Source organism: Apteryx rowi, unplaced genomic scaffold, assembly GCF_003343035.1.
Source record: "Apteryx rowi isolate R43461 unplaced genomic scaffold, aptRow1 scaffold_196, whole genome shotgun sequence".
NCBI classification, from domain to species: Eukaryota; Metazoa; Chordata; class Aves; order Apterygiformes; family Apterygidae; genus Apteryx; species Apteryx rowi.
Window position 1 is genome coordinate 516,810 of NW_020448263.1, and position 24,241 is coordinate 541,050.

Consider the following 24,241-nt stretch of genomic DNA (forward strand, 5'->3'; position numbering starts at 1 on the left):
TGGCAGAGCTGTAACGATGTGGTTCAGGAAAGATTTGGACCAGAACTGAAATACGACATTGCCCTGAGGCTGGCTGCATTACAAATGTATATTGCAACTGTGACCACCAAGCAAACTCAGAAAATCTCCCTCAAATATATAGAGTAAGTTGAGAATAAAGTATGTTCTTTAGAAGTGAAGCATTAGGAGTAACTTATAGATTCTCTAAGGTTGGTTCCTTAATATATCTACATGTATGCACCAGCTTTAGGTTCCTTCTTTGTCACTGGAAGTGATTCAGGTGTGTTAAGAGCTGTAAGTATGTACTATATGTCTACCTTTGGCCATCTGTTTAGGCATGTGAAATAGCCTGTAAGTGTAAATAAGTTTAACCCACTTGCTGTCAAGAATTTAATAGTCATATCTAAGTTTAAATGGTCTGAATTGTAAGGTTTTAGTACAGAGATGGTTATAGTATGATTCAGATGATTTCTTGGTTTAGAAGACCTCAGGTTCTTAGATTCCGTCTTTATCAAAGAGGATTTCTTAGATACAGAAATATCCGGTAATCAACTGTTTTATGTTTTCCTTATAATTTGCTAGAAGATCCTAAAGGGCAAACATATGTGTATATCTGCTTGGATTAAAAAAAATACCTTTTCATTGTTACTTAGTGCTTAATTCAATTGCAGAATGGAAATAATAACTTTAAACACTCAGCCTTGTAGTTCATCCACCTTACTGAGTATCATGTTATATTGTTTCCTACTAATGAATCAGCAGAAATAATTACTTATTAGTGAAGAGTCATTCTTCTATCAAAAGGGGTTCTTAAAGCAGAACCAATTTGGATTAAAAGGTGGGGACTGGTTTTTTTTTGAGGAGCAAAAAGAAATGCAAGTGACAAAGACCATGTTTGGCTTGCTCTAAGAAACTAGAAAATTAAATGAAGTCTGGCATTATGTTGTTAGATCTTCTGCAATTTTAATTTTATAATGGTACTTGCGTATGTAATGATTAAGTGGTGCTTAACAATAAAGCCTAGATTTTAAACAGGCAAACTTTAAGCTTCTTTTCCGAGTGATAGGATTGGGAGAGAAGAGAGATAATATATACACATTTTAAAGCATCTTCTTCATAACTAATGTATAGTTTGAATATGGAAAATATTGCATTATTGCAACACCCTGGACTTCTTCAACTCTCCCTGTGCTTTCAGAAGTTCATTCACTTGGCATCACGGCCACCATAATCTTTAGATAAATAATCATCACAGGAATGTGAAATTAAATATATGCCTTTTATTGCAGAAAAGAATGGGGATTAGAGACTTTTCTTCCATCTGCTGTGCTGCAAAGCATGAAAGAAAAGAACATAAAGAAAGCACTTTCACACCTTGTCAAAGCAAATCAAAACCTAGTTCCTCCGGGTAAAAAGGTATTACATTTACATCTTAATGGAAAATATGTTTTAAAGACCAGAGAGGGTGGTATGCATGGGAAACATTTAAAATTAGTCCTTTGGAAAAACACCTAGCCATTATGTTTTTGGAGAATGTAGACAACTTAACTTTTGGTGCTCATTACGACGTAGCCAAGAACAATTAAAATAATTAATTATACCCCAGCTAAACCATCTTATCTAGAGAATGACAGAAAACTGGTTATTAGCACTCCACGTATGATAAAGATTATATTTTTTAAATTCATTTCATGCTTCCTATTAATGGGAGACTTGTTAGGAAAGTTATCGTTCTCTCTCTGATGCTCTGATCTGAGCCACACTGACTTATGAGCCTAACATGAATGCTGTTTTTCAGGATTGTTTTCAGTTATGTTGTAGATAGACACCTTGTGCTGGCCCAGATCTAACTGGATAGATGATGTTCATTACAGTAATTGACCTTCCTTGTTGTTGTAAAATGCTTTTCTTAGCACTGAGCTTTCACAGATGGAAGAAAATGTAGAAGACAGCATCTCTGAGAAATGCCTTGGTTACATGCGTACAGCTGAGGCTTGTTTTAGACACCATATTGAAATTCCTTTATGCAAACCACCGAGACTCTCTTTGCAGTCCGTGGAGAGAAACAGGCACTTCGAGGGAGCAATTCATCCCATCCCACATTAGTCACCAAAAATAGGTCAGATGACTTGTGTCCTAGAAATGCCTATTTCTCTCCTTTGGCTATAAAAAGAATCTAGAGTGACTAGTTGAGACATAAAATGAGCTGAATCCTGCTCCATGCCACTTTCTTTCTGAATGGCAAACACCCAAAATACGTAGTGCCCGATCTAAGGTTCACTGTGATCAGCAGAAAACCTGCTTGGAGTTGGTGAGTTTCCAGTTGCCTCCACCTGGGAGCATAGATCTGTGTGTTTAGGGAAGGAATGCCACCTTTTTGACCCAAACGACACTTGTCTCTTGTACTGCTGAAGCTAAAGCTAAGTAATGTCAATTACTTATTGTTTATCCTGGCACTGTAAGTTTGGTTTTACTTTGGAAACCATCACTGCTGCAGAATTCTCAACGGATGCCAGTGGCCTACAATATTGATTCTTGGTTAGAACAGACATTGCAACAGTCCCTTCCTGCAGCACACTTTGTTATTTTTGTTTTCTTCTTTTTGATTTGAGCTTTTGAAATACATCGTGTGCTTTCCTGCCTTGTTAGCAGGTAGGCCTCAGAAACAAAGCATCTGGTCTCATCGTTACCTTTTAGTTCACCTGTAGGTATTAATCTGGGAACCAGTTTCCTTCTAGAGTCTTGTTTTCCTCCACAAGAAGGAGAAACCTGTCATTCTTAGGATTCTCCCTTTTTTACAACCTCTATGTATTTCTGCACCAGCTGAACACCTATCGAAGGTCTAGGCAAGGCATTCTCCGTAGGCTCTCTCCTTTGGATTCATTTCTTCCTTGGAGTCTAGAAGAACCTAAATTTAGGGGCTATTAAAATGCTGTTCAAGGCCAAATACATTCTTGGATTGGAAGTCTAGTGGCTGAAGAGAGAATAGCAGATGAGATGAGCTTGATTTATCAAATCATTTAGAAATCAACATTTAAAGGTTTAGCCCAGCAACATAAAAGTTTTGCATCCAAATTGTTTGGCTGAAATGAACTGTTTGTTTGTTTCCATTCAGTCTGATAAAATATTTTGCAGTTCTTGCTTTTTAAGTAGGTGATTTAAACTAGGAGGAGAAAAAGGAAATAAGTTATGGCATGTATTGCATGATATGATTATCTGTATTCGTATACTGTATTTGGCTTTCAGATTTATTCCCTCTTAAGTATAGTGGAAGAGCTTTATTTTGAGAAATGAAAAATGCAGTAATGAGGTGGAATAATACACCATATGCCACAAGTACCTAGCAAGATGAAATACACACTGCTGGCAAATGCAAATTCTTTGTTCCCTTTTTCTGTATTGGTACATAAAATGTTAAAGAAATGGTAGTAATTATGAATGGAAAGCTGCTGTCTACTCTTTAAATCCCTCAATGAACAGATGTTTAATCTGAGTAGTTTAACATTTTCCATTCATTGGAGCAGTTATGATGTTCTTGCAGGCCTTGTCTCAGCCCATACTGAAGTCCTGAGTGTGTTTTAACTAAACAAATAAGATCTTAGTTTTAAGGATGAAACTGTCTCTCCTATCTGGAACTCAAGCTTCTAATGATTTAGTTTCAGACTCTGAAGAGCTCTTATTGCAGTCCATTCACCTTACACTACATAAATATGTTTTCCTTATGAATTCAGTAATGTGTTGGTTTCCCCCACTACATCTTACCCCTGGTTCTCTTTCCTCAGCTCTCCGCTCTGCAAGCCAAGGTGCATTATCTCAAGTTCCTCAGTGATCTACGATTATATGGAGGACGTGTTTTCAAGGCAACATTAGTGGTAATATTTCTCTTGAAATATTTTCTCTGTTCTCTTGATTATTTTCTCTAAATGCCTTTCTGCAAAAGCTGGACCATGACATTTTCTTTAGAAGCTTAAGTTCTATTCATACACTGAAAAAATAGTTGCTAAACTGAACTAAATCACTTCCTTTTTCTTTTCATCTTGAAAATAAGACTCCTGGTACGATTTGTATTTTGACTGGGGATGTGGAGATAAGTAGCATCTATTCAGCAAATACTGCCCTCCAATTAACTATAAAATACTAAAATTATTAATCTGGGAAACTCCTGAAGACAAAGATTTTCTTTTAACAGAAGCAGCCTTTATGCGTCCGTCCATTCATCCATCTAAAAACTACAGTACTGCCAATATCCAAGAGCAGATTCCTTTATTTTCTGAATTTAATTATGTACACTCTTGTATATTTGATCTTCTTAGAAAACATGTAATAATCTTTAGTGTAGAAATACCATGCAAATGAAGCCTCATGAAAATGAAGGAAGGCAGTGGTAATTGTTGTTCCTACGCAGTGCCTAGCATGTTTTTACTTTTGTTTTTTCTTTTTATGCTAAAGCAGGGAGAAAAGCGTTCAGAAGTGACTTTGTTAGTAGGGCCACGATACGGAATCAGCCATGTGATAAACACCAAAACAAACCTGGTGGCTCTCTTAGCAGACTTCAGTCACGTGAACAGGATTGAGATGTTTACAGAAGATGAAAGCAGTGTTAGAGTTGAGCTGCATGTCTTAGATGTAAAAGTAAGTTTGGTGTTGATTTATACTTATGTAATGTCAAAGACAAAGTAACATTTTTGTCATTTTTATTTAAGTATTTGATCAAGCTATACTAACTGTTCTGAAGATTTTCATGCCAGTGATATTCTAGAGGTGCATTTTTAGCCCTTTTTTGGTCAGAGTGCATACAGAGTATTCCTTAGGCATTTGTGAGGCCTATGGTGTAAAAGACTGGTGCTGTACAGGACTTGTATTCTGTTTCTGGTTTTTCTGTTGGCTGATCTAGGGCAACTAGCTTTGCTGTTGTGTTCCTTGATGTCCATGGTGGTAAGAGGTGATGATGAGACTGACCTCCTTTTGAAGCTCTTTGAGCTGTATAATAGACTATATTATTGCTGTTAGAGAATGCCAGCTACATCAGACCGGTAACACTGCAAGCAACCACATAGTGGTTACCAAAGAAATAACCTGTAAGGAGGCAAATTTTTTTCTTAGTCCCTGTAATTCCAATTAAGTTCTCTACCCTACATAATGTATTCATGGATGTTCTCCTTCTGCCTATAAGCATTTAATTTCTCTTGAATCCTACCTCTTTGCCTCTGTGGTATCTTGTGGCAGTGAGTGAAATTTTGTTTATTACATTGCCCTGGTTCTTCTTGGTGTACTTCCTGTTAGGTCCTGTAGCCTAAAGTGAAAGGTCTCATAGACTATCTAGAGAATTAATCCTGATAATTAGAGATTGAAGGAAGATGTCTCATTATACTTGAAACTGCTAAAATAAATACAGCCTAACTGTTCTATTTGCTTACCCAAATACATATAAAACATACACAAGGAATATTTACTAAGCTTTTGCTTTCATTGCTTTAGCTTTATTGACCTAGAACTGTTTGCCTGTGTTTAAGTTAATGAAAAACATCTCTGTAAATTAACCTAGATGCTCTTTGACAGCAATTTAAGAAAAATTTACAAGCTGGTGAATACTGCATCTCTGTCACCTTCCTTAACAACAACAACATCTGAGGATCTCAAGCAACCGTAGACCTATTACGGTGCTAAGCTCATAGCCCTCTTGAGAGAAAACTGAATTTTATCCCCTTTTTTCTGATGGAGAAAGTAATATAGAAATTAAATACTTTCCATCTGCTTGTGTGTTGAAGGCAATATTGTGTGCCACTCTATTTTATATTACCATGATATTATCTTATTTTATAACATTATTACTATCTTATTGCAGACCACATATATTCCTGTCTCCTTACCTTTCAACACATACAATCTTAAACCCAGAGAAACTGGCCTAATGTTAAAATTGCAGGGATAGGAGGATGTGGATGGAATTCGATAAAAAATTCTATCTATGGGGGGAACAAGTAGGGAATGTCACTGTTTTCTGTGGAGAAAATGTGGGCACACACAGGTAGTTATTCTCAAAGAGATGATACTTTTACATCTTGGATTACTGTAAGGTACCAGGTTTACATATCCAGATTCTGAATATGTCAATACATGTCTGTTTCTTAATGAATAAATGGGAATAAGAAGTCACTAAGTACTGTGAGGTACGTTTAGTCAACTTTGAAGCATTTTAAAATCCTTGAAATTGAAGGTCTTCAGAAACGTAAACTGTTTTTCTCTTTTATTTTTTATTCTTTTCAATGCCTTCTCAAGCATACGTCACTTTGGAGAAGCAGACAATAAAGGTTTATCTGTCACAGGACTGTTCAGCAGATGAGCAGTACTTCACAGCACTGTTTTGAGCAATCTAAGATTTCTGTGGAGATCATCCATTTCTATTAATCTTTGCATAAAATTTGAGATCAACATAACATTTCAAATGTTAGTTCGTAGTAGTTACTTGAAAGAACAAAGATCAATTAGCCCATTATAGTTTTAATAATTTATGTTAATTTTTATATCTATAGTTGAATGGTTTGAAAGAAGCATGTATTAAATAGAACATCAAATTGTGCTGGCACAAAGTACTTTAAAGAAAGAATAATGCATAGAATTTTCCCATGTTGTTGAAAACTGCTCTTAAAACATTCAGGGTATTTTGCCTAAGATCCTGTAGCACAGGCAATTGAAACATGACCAGACCTGTTGTGGGTTTGGTAGTAAACTGCGATCTTAAATTATTCTTTGACCACAACCACCATCGGCATCAGTTGCCTTTTCACTAGTAAGAAGCTGAATAAGATGGAGAGCCATCCCTGTTCCATGTTATACTCCCTCTGGAAGAAATTATGCAGGTACCCTGCATCTGGCTTATGAGAGTGGTCTTTATGTTAAACTAGGATAACTTGTAGCTGATGTCCACATGGCCATGAGTCACCATAACTTGTGTGAGCAATAAAATAGGTTGTCTGTGGTGTCTATCTATGTATCATGGTAAGGAATTTGCAATTTTTATTACTTATTAAGGAATTCTAGAGGCTAGTCATCTTAAGATGTGTTTGAGAATAGCAGCTTTTGGTATTTAAAGCTACAGAGACATAAAAAAAGGTTTAGGCAAAGAAATTTATATATTGTGGCAAAAGAAAAGGAGATTAAAGAAAGTACGTCTCACATGGATCCTCACGGTCGATGTTGTCTAGTCTGGCAGCTATAATCTTTCAAAGCTCTATGGTCTCTCACTTTTCTGCGTAGGTTCGACTATTTTTTTTTTTAACCCAGGCCAGTGTCTATCTTTTATGGATCCTTCCCTGTTGATGCTGTGAGTTTGCTGATCTCCCTTCTGAAGCTCTTTTTGTCTGTGTTCTCTTTGTCTTTGTTTATTTGTCTGCTTATTTTTTCATCACTTGTCTTTTTAATAATGACAGGCCACAAACACTCTTAAATTCTCATTTTGAATATTCRCTGCTCCTGTCTTGTAATGATAGCTTTAACCTCACTGCCATATCTTTTCAACCTTCACTTTCCCCATCTCTCTGACTGCTTTGCCTGTTTTGTTTCTTTAAATGTGCTTATGGCACCTGATTTTCTGGCAAGCTGCAGTGATTCCCATACTACTGCAATATTCCAACTCCTGATGTACCAGGTTCTTAGGTCTGGCAGTTTGAGAATAGCAACAAACCGTGCTTTGGTGAGAGAAATGTGTCGGTGCAAGAAAAAGATGGAGCAAGAGTCTTAAAATGGTTAGCTTCATTCAGAAACGGAGCAAGATCAGCTGTTAAAATGTCTGGCTGGGTGTCTACCTTACTACAGCTCCAGTCTTTTCTAAATGTTTGATATTGTTTCATATTGGAAGTGAGGAAAATAAGTTCACTTGTATATTTTTCAGTGTGGCATTTGTGATGTAATTCCTTTTGCTTCCATGTAGTAGTATTTTCAGCAGGTAAACTTATTGAGAAAGAACAGCCTTAACCAAGACTCAATTTTGTTCTTCTTAGCCTATTATTCTACTGATGGAGTCATCAGACGCAATGAACCTTGCTTGCCTAGCAGCTGGATACTATAGACTGCTAGTTGACTCAAGGCGCTCAATATTTAACATGGCCAACAAGAAAAATACAGGGAGCCGAGAAACAGGTATTCATTGGACAGTATGTTAATGATGGTCACATGTATAAAGCAGAAGTCTGCTTCTGCCACAGACAGTATCCAGCTGAAACCGGTGGAACTGCACATAAATACAAGACTATGCCAAATGAGATTTGATTGCTGGCTCAGACCCAACACTACAGTATACCATTTCAGCTTTGTGATGTTCTAGTATTCAGGTTTAGATAGCATCTTAATTGTCAAGTAAAACAGGTCATGAATTTTTTTCATAACATAGTGCAACAAATGCATGCTAATTTATTTATCTATGAGTGTTATTACTTATATGCATATATCTTTTGTAAGAATACATATCGTGTTGGGGGCACTGGTTGGAGATTTGGTTTTGTGTTACTCTTTCTGGAATATCATTTGTACCTAGCTGTAGTTTAGTTTTGTGCTGCACTATAAAAGTACCAGTTAAACTTGAGGTCATTAAACCAACAGCTATTTAACTTAGAGTAGAGGTGATTTTGAAAGTGTTTTTGAAGTGTTTGATGGCCTAGCTGTTTTATTTAAAATGCTTACTGCTCACTGTTAACAAGTTGTTGTTTTAAAAAATTGCATGCATTTGCTCTGTGATTTCACAATGTTGCTTTTATTTCACCACATTATAGGAACTGAAAATAGAGGGAAGCATAATCTCCTTGCTTCTGAGTGGAACTGTGTACCAAAAACTACCACATTTCTGGCTGAAGGAGATCAAGAGACTCAAATATCCTTTGGTGATCCGAAACAGAAGACTATAGATGTTTCTGAAAGTCTGTTATGTCAAAAAGAACATAGACATCTATACATAGAAAACACCTATAATTCAGGTGGATTTGATCAGCATTTGGCCAAGCAAAGTGACTCCACTGAAGCAGAAGAAAATAGAAATTTTAATCAGCCTTCACTGCTGTCACTCTCAGGATTGGAATCTAGCAAGAAAGCACAGGATTCCCCCAGGGGAGCAAAAGTTTCCTTTATATTTGGAGATCACAACTTGGATGGTATCAATCCCCAAACTCTTGGCTATGAAAGGCTTTTGGATGAAAGTCCAGAAGTACTAGAAAAACAAAGAGCCATTTATATTAGTAATGCCAATGACATTAAAGGCCTGGAATTGTCACCAGATGCTGAAAGCATTCAGTTTGCTGCAAATTCTGTTTACGCAACTATAAATGAAAGTAAAATATTTGGAGCTGCAGAAGGGATAGAAGAGCCTTTGTTACATGATATTTGTTATGCAGAAAACACAGATGATGCCGAAGACGAAGATGAAGTAAGCTGTGAAGAAGACATTATGGTAGGAGAAATCAATAGGCCAGATCTTCTCAGCCTTTCTGGGTCTAGTGATGACATTATTGATTTGACTTCACTTCCACCTCCAGAAGGTGATGATAATGAAGATGATTTCTTATTGCATACCTTAAATATGGCCATTGCTGCTCCTCCACCTGGCTTCAGGGACAGTTCAGATGAGGAAGACTCTCAGAATCAAGCAACTCAGCCTAGAGAAGACAAGGAGCAATCTAGTAATCTAGGCAATGATGACATTCCAGTGTCGCTTATCGATGCTGTCCCTACTAATACGGAGGGGAAGTGTGAAAAGGGGCTAGATGATGCTGTAGTCTCTACACTTCAAGCACTAGAAGCTTTGGCTGCTTCAGAGGAACAGCAGACGAATGACAATTCAGGTTCTTTCACCATAGTTACATTTATTCATTGAAAATCATTCCATTTCATCCATTTAGCTTTGGAAATAGTCCATTTCCTGAGGTGGTTTTTTTGGTTTCCCTTTTTTTTGCCATCATTTTGCATACATCATATTCCATATTATGTAGTGGAACTACCATTATGTTATTAAGTTACCTGTCCCGGGAACTGTGCAATAAAGTCAGAGTATTCTTACAGAGCGTATTTTTGTATCTAACACACCCCATTTGCTTGTCACTTATCTAGGTGCTTCAGCTGCTGTCATTAATTGACTCTTATTTTTTGTGGCTTGCAGGTGTAGCTATCTTGCGAGCATATAGCCCTGAGTCATCTTCAGATTCTGGCAATGAAACAAATTCCTCTGAAATGACTGAAAGTTCTGAACTAGCCACGGCACAGAAACAATCAGAAAACACTGCACGTATGTTTTTGACCACAAGTGAAGGCTACCAACCCCTTGTGGAAGAGCAGACTGAATTTCCCATTGCTAAGAGTCAGGCTGGAGGCCCAGGCATGAAGTCCTCACAGCCTTTGGCTGGTCGTCAGGCTGCAGAACTACAATCAAAAGTTGTGCCTTCAAAGCAGATTCTTCATTCAGATAACATGGAAATGGAGCCAGAGACCATGGAAACAAAATCCGTCACTGATTATTTTAGCAAATTGCATATGGGATCCTTGGTATATTCTTGCACTAGTAAAAGGAAAAACAAGATGACTGACAGTGAAGTAAAAGCACCCTCTGATGGCAATGCTACTATGAAAAAGCAACAGGGAACTAAAAAAGCAGAGACTGATGAAGACCTAAAAGTTAAGTTCGGAACTCTTTCAGCAAGAGACACTCAGCGCATAAGCACTTTTAATGTGGAGAGAACTGCCTTTCGCCAAAGATGGTACACTGCTACTGATGATGGGGCAGCAGAGAAGCCAAGTCCAGAAACAGTGAACGGGAAGACTTTTCCAAGAGTTCCTGTCCTTGGTAAAACAGAAACTGACTGTAAGGATGTGGTGGATCCTGAGGTTGATCAGGATGATACCTCAGGGCTTAGCCAAGGTGAAACCTTTATGTCAGATATGACTCCTGTCTCTTCAGCCAAAGACCTAAATGACATGGAAGATACTGATTTATCTGCAGATGACCATCCTTCAAAGCTTCCAGAAGCTGAGCAGAGTGTAGCTAGACTCTGTGAATACCATTTGGCTAAGCGCATGTCGTCTTTGCAAAGTGAAGGCCATTTCTCACTGCAAAGCTCTCAGTGCTCTTCAGTGGATGCAGGATGCAGCACAGGCAGTAGCACGTGCGCTACCCCAGTTGAATCTCCTCTTTGTACCTCTGATGTTAAGCACATTATCTCTGACCCATTAGTGAAGGGCATTGCCTATATTCCAGCAGATGAAAGAGCTGCCATTCTTCCAAACCATGGAACAACATACAAGGACCTGCATCAGCAGCCTGAAGCTGTGTGTCACAGAATGACAGTGCCTGTCGTGCATTCAGCAATTAATGCTGAACCACTTTTTGGCACTTTGAGAGAAGGATGTCATCGGATCCCCAAGATAAAAGAAACTACAGGTACAGCAGTAATAAAGGATTTGTTTTGTTTGCTTTTAAAGCTGTGTGTTAAGATTGAGAACTAAGTATCACATTTGCATTATCTTTACCTAAAAATATAGCAGCAAACTATAGCAGGCAGTCAAATTAAGCTTTCAGCATATCTATTCATTTTAGTTATAAGGTATTGAGGTGTTCTGATGGGCTGCTTACAAAGATTAATTTTTTTAAAATCTCTCATTACTGTTAAAAAATGAGTTTTAAGCATATTTTCCCTACATTTTAGATTTACTATTTTGGGGACATTGATGGAGAGGCCTATAGGAGAAAGTATTCTTTGGAAGCTTCTCCAAAATTCATCTAGTATGTTTTGTTTGAGTTTCTGAGTACTTGTCAGATTATAAGATGACTTCACAAGGTATATCAATGTGGGAGAGAAAAACCTGTGATTAATTTATTGTGTATATTATATGGTATTTTAGTAGACTGCCAAAAACATGCCAATGTGAATAAAAATCACTAACTGTAAAGATGAGAATATGTCACTATCTTGTTAAGCACGTGTTTACTTTGGCATCTGATTGTAGATGTTTCCTTAAAGAATAATTTACATCCAGAACCATTACCACATTTTAAGTTCCAGCTTTAAGAGATTTTATGAACTTAATGTTATAAAAAATGAACAGTTTTTCAGAGAGAGCATTGGGAATGCTTTCAGTTGGGTTTTAAACATTTCCCTTTTTCCTGGGTTGCAACCCACATGTACCAGTAGTGCATGAATGCATGAAAATCAAAAAGTGGAATGGAGTAGGAGCAAGAATGAGAAATGTGTTTTCTCTGCCAAAGAAACACATAACCAGAACAAAAATTACCATGAGTGCAGTTTTCCATGTGTTCTCAGGTATAGTTACGTAAGGACTTTTTAATCTGAAAATATTCCTCTAATTATATAGTAGGAAACCTCCAATCCATATAATGGGAGATATTTAGGAAGTTTAGTAGATGTTTTTCTACTTCCTTTCTTTTTAAATGAGTGTGTTGTAAGGGAAGGAACAGTTGACTATTCATAAGTTATAATTGGTTGATTGATTTTAAAAGGCATCTTAGTGAAATGCAAAAGACACAAGAAAGTAGCAATGAATTTTTTTGTGAAATATTTTGCGGAATGGAGACCATTGGAAAATACCATGAATCCATTTGGCCTGACCATTAAAGATATTTAAAAGTTCAGTCTCTGAATATTATCAGGGTAATGCTTAATTATTCTGTCTGCTCTTCTACTACCCCTAGTGTAGCTTTCACAGAACCTGAAAAGGGAAGACAAGGAGGCATTCCTACAGCTTTTCCTAGACAACCTCTAGCTGACTCCATCATGCTATCATCCATGCTAACAGAATCAAAGGTGCCAAGTCAAAATCAAGACTCTTGTGACATTCCCAAAGTAAATCAGGCTTGTGGGGCAACAGTTAGTTTACGGCCATATGACATGATAGGAGGAAGCCTCAGGATGCCGCACAACAGGAAAGTGTTGAGGCACAGCAGCAGCAGCATTGGAGGATCTGCAGGCATCGAGATGTTTGAAAAGAAGGCAGCTGCAGTCAGCTTAAAATGTCTCGACATCACCCAAAGAGAGGAATCCAAATCAGAGAGAAGGGTGGAACTTCCCCTGGGCAAAAAGCTGTCAAAAAGTTATTCCCAGAGTTGTGTGTACGTCAGCACTGATAGGAAGGACAGTAAGAGGTGTTCCAGCACAGGTGCCAGTCAGAAGGACTCCAAGCAGTATCGGACGTTGCCATTGCGAAAGCTGGATACTAGCACCTGGAGGTGTCGTGGCCCCTTCAGCTACTGTTTCCTAAGCAGAGGAAACGATGACAACGATGATGAAGATGACAGAGACAGCAGTCAGCTCTCATGTCTCTTCAAACCGCAGGTCCCATGTAAGCTCGCAGAACCAGTCAGGCAGTCATTTTCCACTGAAAGTGAGCAGGAAGTCTTTGATTCCCCTAAAGCTGCTGAGCCTCTGCAAGATGATGCACGTGAGAGCAGTGCTRATGTCCAAGGTGGCCAAATTGATGTGAATCTCAACGATGTGGCATTTGATGCACGAATCACAAGAATAAATGTGATGAAAGAGAAGACATATGCAATGCCTGATGGATTTATTGCAGCACAAAAGGATGCCAATGAGCTACTCTCACTGGTCCGAGCAAGTATGGGCAAGAGAGAAGATTTACATCCAGAAACATATGACCTTAAACTTTCTAAGTACAAACAACTGTTATCTATGGAATCGAGACAGTTGGGAAGTGCCTGCAGGAAAATGGCCATGGCTGATAAAAGCCCTGAGGAAATGCTTTTAGCTATGACTTCCAGCTTTCAAGTACTCTGTTGCTTAACAGAAGCCTGCATGCGTTTAGTTAAAGTTATGAACTCTGAAACACAGCAGCAGGAAATTATAGCTAAGATAGACGAGGTTGTAATAAACTACATTTGTCTTCTGAAAGCTGCAGAGGCAGTGTCAGGCAAAACCTCCAGTGATCCTAGCATTAAACTCTTGGCTCGACATTCAACTACCGTGGCCGCTATTGTAAGCACACTAACACATTCTCTTAAAATGCTTTTAAACAAATAAAATACAAAAGTCACTTCATAATCTACCTTTGCAAAGCCATACATAAAAACTTTTATTTACTGTATGTGTATGAACTAATGTAACAAACTCAGCTTTCTCTGTATATTTTGTTATTTTATATAAAACAGGTATGAGATTAAAAAAAAAGTTATAGTACTGAACACTGACAAAAGTACCAACCAGATCTGTCCTTCTGTTTATACAAAAACAAAAGCCAAAAAAACCCTCTCCCCAACACCAGAGAAACAAACAAACAAAAAAAAACATAGAGGAGCAAATTAATGTTTGGCTATTTTTCATATAGTCAAATTTATGGTTGTATGAAGTGAACTTTTAAAGCCTGTTATGTCAAAGGAGTTGTTTTCAGTTTCATCCAAGTTTTCACTTGGAGAAGGCTCCATGTTTAGAAATAGGAAATGAAATCATAATGTATATAACACAATATTTAATGTTTTAAAATTATAATTTTTAAGCATTGAAAATAGTAAAGACATTTAAAATCCAAGAGACTATTATAACTTACTAGAGAATATATATATAATAAATTACTCTTTTGTTCATATTGCCTGAATTACCTGATTCTTCTTTTCTAGGAAGTTCTCTACAAAAAAAAAAAAGTATTGAAAATACCAACTTCAGAGAGTATCTGATGTATTGAATGTTACAATGTTGCATTTCAGACAGTAATGGTATCTTTGGGAGACAGAATGAGGACATAAAAACCAGAGTGACAATGTTCTTTCTGTAATGAAAGGTCGATGGCATACAGGTCAGATCAGAATGTATAGGGCAGGTCTACAAACTCCTTTCCTTGTTAAACAAGAGAGAGGACCATCAGGAAATTCCTATGCTGTTTACTGTTTCATCATATATTTATGGTGCATCTGAACAACATGAACTGCAACTATTTTGTTAAATATTTTATACTTCCTATTTTACGATTCTGAATGTTTAACTGTAAATAAGTTAGAAATAAAATGAAGTTTTCAGAATACATAAATATCTCTGAAATGTTTCCAGCCAGAGACAATACTTCTGTGAGTAACAACAAAGCAATTTGTGAATAATCTACCCCATCTGAACCTTTCTGAAAAACATTTTGTGGCCTTGTGTTTGAGAGACAGCCAAAGCAAAAGCTCTCAGTTTCACCTGGGAAATAGGCTTTAACAAGGGCATCTTTTAAGCTTCTGAGTCATTTAAGAACAGCAGCCCTTTGAAAAGTGCAGACGCACTTGAATACCATTCTCCAAATTGATGTAGGTAATTTTCATCTGTTTCTCATTATGTCATATGTAAAGAATATAACAGCTCAGTTTTGAAAACTTATCCACTCAGCTGAAGCAAGTGTGAAGCTTTCTCTGCTGAACTAGAAAGAATAAAACAACAAAATTAAAGTTTTTGCTAAGGAAATATTTTGTTACATAGAGTGATGTGCTTTACTGTGAAACCAACACATTGACTGCAGAGAAACATCTCCAGAAACTCAATATCAGAAGCTCAATTTGTTGTCTGTAGGAGCAGACTCTGGTTTCCTAGACCAGTTCATTTAACATGTGGACCCATTCCTGAGGGCAGCTCAGAGGTAGGCTGCGGGTTGAATTATTTTGGTGGTGGGTGACAACAGCCTGCTCTCAAATAGTGCTCATATTCAATGCCCTTGTTCTGGCAGCCTGAGAGTGGGTCTCACTGTGCTGTTCATTGCTGTGTGCATGACTGAAATTCTTTCTGTAGTATCTGAGTATTTCGTGCTGGGAAAAAATCGATGAATTGATGTATTGGTACATATTCCTTTATTTCTTTGTGAGTTTCTGTAAAAATTTCATCAGGGATTTGGAAATACTAAGTTTCAAAAACAGATTTGGAAGTGTCACAACTAAACATCAACAGAGATCATAGGGATGTGGCACTTTCTAGGTTGCTAGTCTAGTTCTTGCCATTCCACAACAATGCATCATACTCCATTTTATAAATCGATCTAGTTTCATTTTAAATTTAGCTAGATTTTTCTTGTCCCTAGTGTTTTAGAACTTTTCTGATTAGAGATCTCCTGCTAGTTTTGCTCCCTAAAGGCAATTGTGGTCAGGGTTTTTTGTGGCAATATTTTCTTTCAGTTTAACTAGGATTTTTTCTTTCCTTTTTAATTCACTTTCATAGAATCACAGAATAATTTAGGTTGGAATGGCCCTCATTTAGTCCATGTAGTCCAACCCCTGCTCAAAGCAGGTCTAATCAGGTCAGGTTGATTAGGGCCATGGCCAGCTGAGCCTTGAACATCTTCAAGGATGGAGATTCCACAACCTCTCTGGACACCTGTTCCAATATTTGATCACCCTCATGATAAAAAAAATCATCCTGATGTCTAATTGGAATTTTCCGTGTTCCTATGGTGGCTGTTGCCTCTTCTCCTATCGCTGTGCACCTCTGAGAAGAGTCTTGCTACATCTTCTCTGTATCCTCCCATCAGGTAGCTGTAGGCAGAAATAAGGTCTCCCATGAGCCTTGTCTTTCCCAGGCTGAACAAACCCAGTTCCCTCAGCCTCTCCTCATACGTCAACCAGCCCCAGCCCAGCTGGATGACCCTCCGCTGGACTTGCTGGAGTGGCTTCACCATGTTCCCTTCTCTGCTTTTGATAAATATCAAATATCATCTAGCCAAGCTCTTCTAGTCTTCTCTTAGCAGACAGGCTCACTCTTTCCCCCAGTATCTGAAATATCACCTATCTGGTACCACGTGAATATCTCTTTTCTAAGCATTCCACACAGAATTTTATGCAGTCTTTTATATGCTACCTTTTGTACTTTGTACAATAGCATAGATAATCCCCAATATCTCCTGGAAATATTTTTTCTGAGGTCTTCTAGAATCATATATGTTCACAGGCATGTTAGGTTGATGGCTCAAAATCATTCTTGGTCAGTCAGTATCTCCATCTTTCTTCATCTTGTCCTGTCCAGCTAAGGAGATCCTCAGATAATAATAACAATAACTGTTTCTAGTTCTGAAGGGCATGACCTTGCACATCATTTGCTGCCGAATCATAACCCACTTCTGTTAATCTTCAGCATTAAGGGGTCCTCTTCTTCCTCTGTGGTATCCTAATTGATTCCTGCATTAACAGTATGTCTCGACTTTGTGTCATCAGGAAAATTTCATCACTATGTCTTGCACAAGGTCAGTAATGAAATATTAAATAAGATACTTTTGTCTGCTGTATACTGTACTTGTATATGTTTTTATATACACACTATATTTTTAGTTATTTTTAGCTTGACAAAATTACAAGCATTTTCATGTTTAAGTCCCTGAGTTAAGACTGTTTTCTTCAATAACTTTTGACAAAGTTTGCGCTTTTAAAATTGAGAAACAAATCACAGAATCACAGAATGGTTGAGGTTGAAAGGTACCTCTGGAGATCATCTAGTTCAACTCCCCCCCTCAAGCAGGGTCACCTGTACCAGTGCTCTGTCAGTCACCCTCACACTGAAGAAGTTTTTCCTGATGTTCAGACGGAGCTTCCCATGTTTCAGTTTGTGCCTGTTGCCYCKYGTCCTATTGCTGGGCACCACTGAAAAAGAGTCTGGCCCCATCCTCTTTACTCCCTCCCTTTAGATATTTGTATACATTGATAAGATCCCCCCTCAGTCTTCTCTCCTCCATGCTGAACAGTCCCAGTTCTCTCAGCCTTTCCTCATATGAGAGATGCTCTAGTCCCTTAATCATCTTAGTAGCCCTAAAAAAAAGCTGCATGCCTCCATTTCTTCTCCTTCCATTTAATAGAAACTTAATCAATTCATCATCACTGGAAGATCCAGAATGCTCCATACTTCTCTGCATACCAAAAAAAGTAAAATAATCTGTCTTATACTAATATATTGTTTGAAGGTGGGAAACGGGCTCTTGAGTCATTCATTCGATTTGTATCTAAGTGAGTCCCTATGACCACCCTGAAATCCAGTTAAAGTTAATGGTATTTTACCAAGGATGAATTTGGCTCTATAGGCTATAACTGTAGCATTGTAGCAGCATATGTTAAAAGCTAGAGCCTCATTGCACTAAGCATTAAACTAGTACAAAATGAAAATGTGGTTTACGTCACAATAGCTTATTGCTGAGATGTGGCACTGACATTAACCAGTGTTTATCATTTGCCATTTCAAGTTCAGATGTAGTTGTTTTGCATAAAAAGAAAGTGAAATATTACAGCACAGTGATCACAAGCTTCTCCTGTGTTACCTATGGAATGTCCCCAGTTTGTTTTCAGAACTAGATTTGGCCAAAGAAGTGGCATTCACTCTTTTAAAAAATGAAAAAATGGATAATTCCATTTTCCTTTAGTCTTCTCAAGGCAAAATGTGAACTTTTCTGTCAGTGCTGATAGTATTTGAGAAATGCTGATAGGTGAAAATTCATGAGACTCAATAGTAACACTGTTTGGAGACTTAAACATGAGAGCAAATGTAGACTTGCAAAATCTGGGAGCTATTCTGTGATTTAATAAGGCAAAAAAAAAAAAAAAAAACTAAAAACTAAAAGCAAACTAACCTAGCAGCCTGTTTTACCATAGTAAATAAAAAGAAGCATTCAGTATTGGTTTTGAAATGCACTTCTGTTCTGAAGAAAGACTGTGCTATTCATGGCACAATTTTATGCAATAGACCTTAGTTAGTCACATTTTAAAGTCACTTTGTACATGTTCAAACTGTACGTTCATTTTGTCATTCTGACAAAATAAGTATTTATTGCATGTTAGCACTTCTCAGCGTAAAGAGTTATGTAAGAGTAAAAAGGAGCATGTTCTGCTGCCTACTTCACTAATAAAATCTTCCAAGTTCTTTCTTTAAATGATTGTCCATTTACACTGGGCTTACGTGCACCCTGTTGCTCAAGTTTGGAGCATGTTTGCTGTTTATGAGGCCTGCACTTGCACCCATTTCTTATTCTCAGCACATGGTATATAAGACAGAAGATACCTAGAGCTATTTCAGTGTTTCTCAAGTGCTGAAGCAAGTTATTTCTTGCTTGTTTAATCTACATCAGTGCCTTCTTTAAGCTTACTTTTTTGCCCTTTTCTGATCTGTGAGAGTTGAATTATAACTTGTCACCTGTATCAAATGTGTCTTCATTGCCTCAGAATGAGCCATGTTCCTGTGTGCTCCCTTTGCCATACTTTTAAAAATGGGATGGGAAGGTGTCAGGAGCTTAGTTGATAGCCTCAGAAGCCACAAAAGCTTCTTCTGATCCAGGAGCCTGAAATTGCCAAACACTAATATTGACCAAACTGTACTATTTGCCACTGTCCGTGGCATCGGTCGAAGCCTCCAGAAATGGAAGCAACCAGAAATAGTTCTCCTAAGACACATGCCTCAGGGAGGTACTTCCTCCCCAACCTTTCCATCACAGTAAGATGGAGTCAGGACCTTTCAGTCTAAGTAATCAAGGGATTACTGCCACGACAAAGTTCCTAAGTTAACATTGTTCCTCAAAGTATGAAAGCTTTCTCTTGTGGTGGCAGCCTCAAGGTTATTTCCACTGGAGCATAACCCTCAGATCTTCTCTACTTTTCCAAGTGCTAATGTTAGATTTGTTCCCTCTGCATTTGATCAGTCCCTTTGGGCAACAGGTTCAAACAGGGGCTGGCCAGAGGACTGGAAGTTTCACACTAGTATCGTGGAGTTCCAGCTCGTCTGAACTGCATGCAGGGCTTTCCATCATATCTAAAGGTGTTTGCTCAAGTGATGACACAACTATTCTGTTTTATACCTGTTAACTTTCAGAGAGTGTGCAGAGTTTTCTTTCCTCTGCCAGAATTCAACTGGCTCTTGGCAGATGTGCACAGAGAATTGGACTCATTTATTAGCCATTCATCTACTGACTGCCCCCCCCCCCCCCCCAACTTTCTCAGCAAGCTTGTTTGAGGTTTCCAAGAGGATCTATGAGGAGTGGTGTCACTGACATAGATCTGTTTGTGTCCCACAGCATCAGGAAGTGCCAGCACTCTTCCATGAGAGCAGTGCTGTGGTCAGACTGCCTCTTGGACCATTCCTTGAAAGTGTGGCAAGGGCATTTACTCCAGGCCCTTTGTTGCCAGAGTTTCAGTCAAGGTAAAGCACTCATGTTTCATTCACGTGGCAGATCCAGTGGTTAGCTAAATGGATGGTGGGGTCTTTCAGTATTTGCTGTAAAACTTTGAAGTTGATACTTCCAGCTGAGATTACACAATTTCTGTGAGGCTGTTGTTAGTGTACCATTGTGTATCTGCCATTCTTTCCCCAGGCACCTCTGAGGCATCTCTGAGGCCTCAAGACCTGTCACAGCACTTTGTAGAGCCCTTCTACAATTGCTGTTTGCATGAGGGACTTCAAGATCCTCTGCTAGATAGCTTATGGCAGGCAATTGCGTAAAGTTGCACAGTGGGAACAAACACATGGATATTAATTTAAGAAAGAAAGAAAGAAAGAGAAGACATTTCTCCTGAACTCTATTAGTATGATTTCCTTCAGTGTTTTAGACTCTATCTCTGTGACTGAGAAAGAATCAAAATGGCTTAGGACATGCTTTATTTTCTGTGCCAATGTGCCAAAGGTGATGACAGCAGTGTGAATACATCCTCCGTGGTTGCTGTAAAGGGAAAAAGCTGTGCAGTCTGGAGTGATAAGGTGTAGGTGTACCCACAGAACAAATTTATATATAGACCATGCATCTTGGAGAAGACGAATTACTGTTAAGTTATGTTTCTTTTCTGAAGGCCAAATGCTATTCTCTGTTGCACCTGTGAATTGCTATTGAGGATCATGGGAAAGCAGTCAGTATCTGCAAAGATGGAATTAAGCTTACAATAATAAACAATATTCCTGCTGTTTCTTACTATTAACAAGATGACAAAGGAAGATAATTACCCCTAATGCAGAATTCTCAGAAAAGAGGTAACAACAGGTAACAGAAAAAAGCAACTTTTAGTATCATAATTTAATACAGGAGACACTGAGATGTTACACAATCGTTTTACAGTGCAGTTTTTCAAGTGGCTCTTCAGAGAGAAAGGATGTTTTGTAAATCCTTCTTTTGCAGTGCATTGCAAGATTCCTTTTTATTGCTTATGTCATTAAAATGGCAACATGGGGTGACAGTAAATGTCACCAGTAAATTTATCCTTGAAAGCCTGATTCCTTTTTGGGCACTAAACTTTAATCCTAATTTAACAAAGTTTTTATCTAGGAGACATTTGAGATCAGCATATTTAGATGTTAATACTGATAACCTGAACTCCAGGCTTTGGTTTCCCTAGAAGTGCTGAGTTCCTTAATACAGGGCTCTTCCTGCTAAAAGAGGTGCCAAAGGATATAATTTTATTTTGAATTTTCTGTCTCTGGTGAAACGGCCATAAATTCAATTGAAGGTCTAGTCTGTCCCTGAGTCTGCAATACAGAGGACATGGATGCCTGAAGAATTTGCTAGTCTGTAGTTTTGCTGAGCATGGTTATGCTGTTGTCATGTCTGCAGTTTCTGATATCTCCTGAATCTGCAAGGACAGCCCAAAGGACTGATGCCATCAATCACTTCTGGTACATAAAACCATGCTTACTTCTTCCCCTTATCTTCAGCTTCTTTCTGCAGTATGAATAGAAAACTGCTTGTACTCTGTTAGTTCTAGTCCAAAGTCAGCATGTTTCAGTGGAAAGTTATTAAGTTTCCCAGCCCAATCTGAATACTTATTTTAGGGCTTCTGCTGTAGGTCAGTTCTACAAGTAAGTACATTTATAGGTACTAATTGTACAGCTGACTTTCTCCTTAATCATGCTGAACCATCACTGCTTGAAGCAACCAGATGTTATTCCAGTTTCAACAGATTTAGTGTCCCTGAAGCATATTTACCTATGCAGGACACTACTTGACTACTTATATACAAGCTATTTATCATACTGGCTTTTTATAACTATGACTTCAAATTTCTTTCATACATTGCAGTTATTTACTTTTAATTGTTCTTGGTTTAAGAGTGTATTTTTTGGCCAGATTTTATTATTTCCTATTTTATTCCCCCCTTTCATTTTTAACTTTTTAGCACTTGAAAAACATGTCTTACCGCACAGTAAGAGAGATGAACCGGGTATGTTTCTCAACAAAGATGCTTCACAGGATTTTGCTTTTAAAAGTAGTTCCTGCCTTCTAAAAAGAAAACACTCACTGCAGTATTTTCTTCTTTAAATCATTGAAACAAAATAGTAAAAAGAAAATCTAAATATATGGAAGAACAATGTGAGCAAGGCAGCAATGCATTCTTCGAGAGGTAAGTAATGACAGATATTCAACAGAACAAATGAGGTTATGCTTTCCAGTTGCTTCATTTGTACAATGCTTGGACTTCATGTAAAATACAGTGGCAAATCAGTTCCTTCCATAGAATAAAAATGAAGAACTTCACCTTGGAGATGCCATGTGGAGTTTCCTGCCACCATGCCCTCCAGGAGGAAAAAGTTGCATCTGGAGCGAAAGTTTCAGGGATCTACACTGAAACTCAGAGAATATCATGAAGAACATTGAGAAGCTCTAGTGTCTCTGTGGAGGCAGTCTGCTCAGCCCTCACCACTGGTAAGATTGCAAATCAAATCCTTTTTTATATTTTATAAAGTAGTTTTCAATGCTATCATCCTTACTGAGTTCTTGTCATACTGATTTTAAAAAAAGAATAGTTTTGAAGGGTTTTTCTCTCCTCTCTTGCTATATGAAAGACCTACATAAACAAGGTAAATTGACTACTACATGATAAAAAGGAAACTGATTCTGCACAAAGGCTCCCAAAACAATTTTAGTATTATGAGTAAAAATCATTAAAAGAAATGTGATTCTGTTTAATTGAGTTACCCACTGACAACCTATTTTTTAAAAATCTGAAAATATTACTGTGGTGCATATTGTTTATTTTGGCTTTCTATTTTTTTTCTGAAACTCTGGAAATTGCAATTTTCTTTGCAAAGCTTATTTCAGAGGAATCTCATTTAAAATTGTGGTATTCTTCCTGAGCGTACCTATCTGTACTTGTCAAGTTAGACATGAATATTGTGGGAGCCTTTTTGACTTGCAGAATAATTTGCATCATTTATATCCCTTTATGTCCATAAGACTTTTGGATTAAAAGGTGTCTTCTGCTCTCTGAGTCTACCTGTGTGTTCTCAGTGCAGACAGGCAGCATCAGGACCCATCTTAAAAGCATTTGGGTTTTTGATGGTATCTTTCTTATTAGAAGGCTATTCCAGAACATCACTGATCTAAGGTTTAGGGACCTGTTTTTAATTTCTAACTGAAACCTAGGACAAAAGGCCTAGTTCTAATGCTATATTTTTGGTTTAAATAGTTCTCTTCTCTCACTGATGCTTGTACATCAAATTCCAGATGAGGTCTTACTTATGTTTGTATAATTGGGTTATTACTTCTCTATCCATGGAGAACTTCTTGTCTTGCACATCACAGGACCCCATTTGCTTTTCATGCCTGAAGCACGCTGGTGGCTTATAGTCATTCTGTGAATAACTAGCAAGTTCAATTCTTTCTCCTCGGTCAATTAAAAATGATAAAGTCCTAAGTTATGGCAGACCTGTTTGTTATTAGTCCCCAGGGTAGAATTCATCTTGCTTGACTTTAGTTGTCTAAATGGTGGGTATCAGGTATAAATCACCTAAACACTCTTTACAGTCAGTGCAGGGAGAGAAAGAGTCATCTCCTGAGGCACATTCAAAAATGGGTGAGATAAATCACTTTCTGCACATGCCTTATTTTCTCTTTGCATTGATGATATAGAGAGCCTAGACAACCAGCTCAGTTTCAGTGGTGGATATAGGGAGATGAATCTCCCCTCATTTATCTTCACGCTTTGTACTGTTCTGAATTTTAATTCACATCAATTGCACTGTTTGTGAAGGTTGCCTGCTCTTCACTTTTGCTAGTAACATCTGATCCCCTCTGAATTGACAATGGCTCCCATCTTCGATTCAACAAACTGCCATGAAAGGCAGTAGGCACATTGTTTCTCCAGAAGAAATGCATTCAAATCAAGTGATGTGTGGCTATTAATATCTATTCGAGGTTGTCATTTCACCAGTTAGGCCATATATCCCTGCTTTTCAGGCTTTTCCCATGGCTAATTGTTTGCTTTGTTTGTGCTCACATTTCTTAATTAATGCTTTGCTTATAAAGTTTTAATACACTCTGAGAA

At 37.9% G+C, this 24,241-nt stretch overlaps 1 protein-coding gene across 1 annotated transcript in view; it reads left to right on the forward strand.

Moving 5' to 3' along the window:
* The window catches only part of FRMPD4 (FERM and PDZ domain containing 4), a 120,958-nt gene extending 106,928 nt beyond the window's left edge, over nt 1-14,030 (forward strand). Inside the window, exons 9-16 of the mRNA XM_026062920.1 lie at nt 7-143; nt 1,290-1,416; nt 3,783-3,872; nt 4,450-4,632; nt 8,001-8,139; nt 8,769-9,830; nt 10,145-11,419; nt 12,694-14,030. Coding sequence (XP_025918705.1) covers nt 7-143; nt 1,290-1,416; nt 3,783-3,872; nt 4,450-4,632; nt 8,001-8,139; nt 8,769-9,830; nt 10,145-11,419; nt 12,694-14,030 — 4,350 coding nt within the window. The remainder of the gene's footprint in view (nt 1-6; nt 144-1,289; nt 1,417-3,782; nt 3,873-4,449; nt 4,633-8,000; nt 8,140-8,768; nt 9,831-10,144; nt 11,420-12,693) is intronic.
* Nucleotides 14,031-24,241: the final 10,211 nt, after the last annotated feature.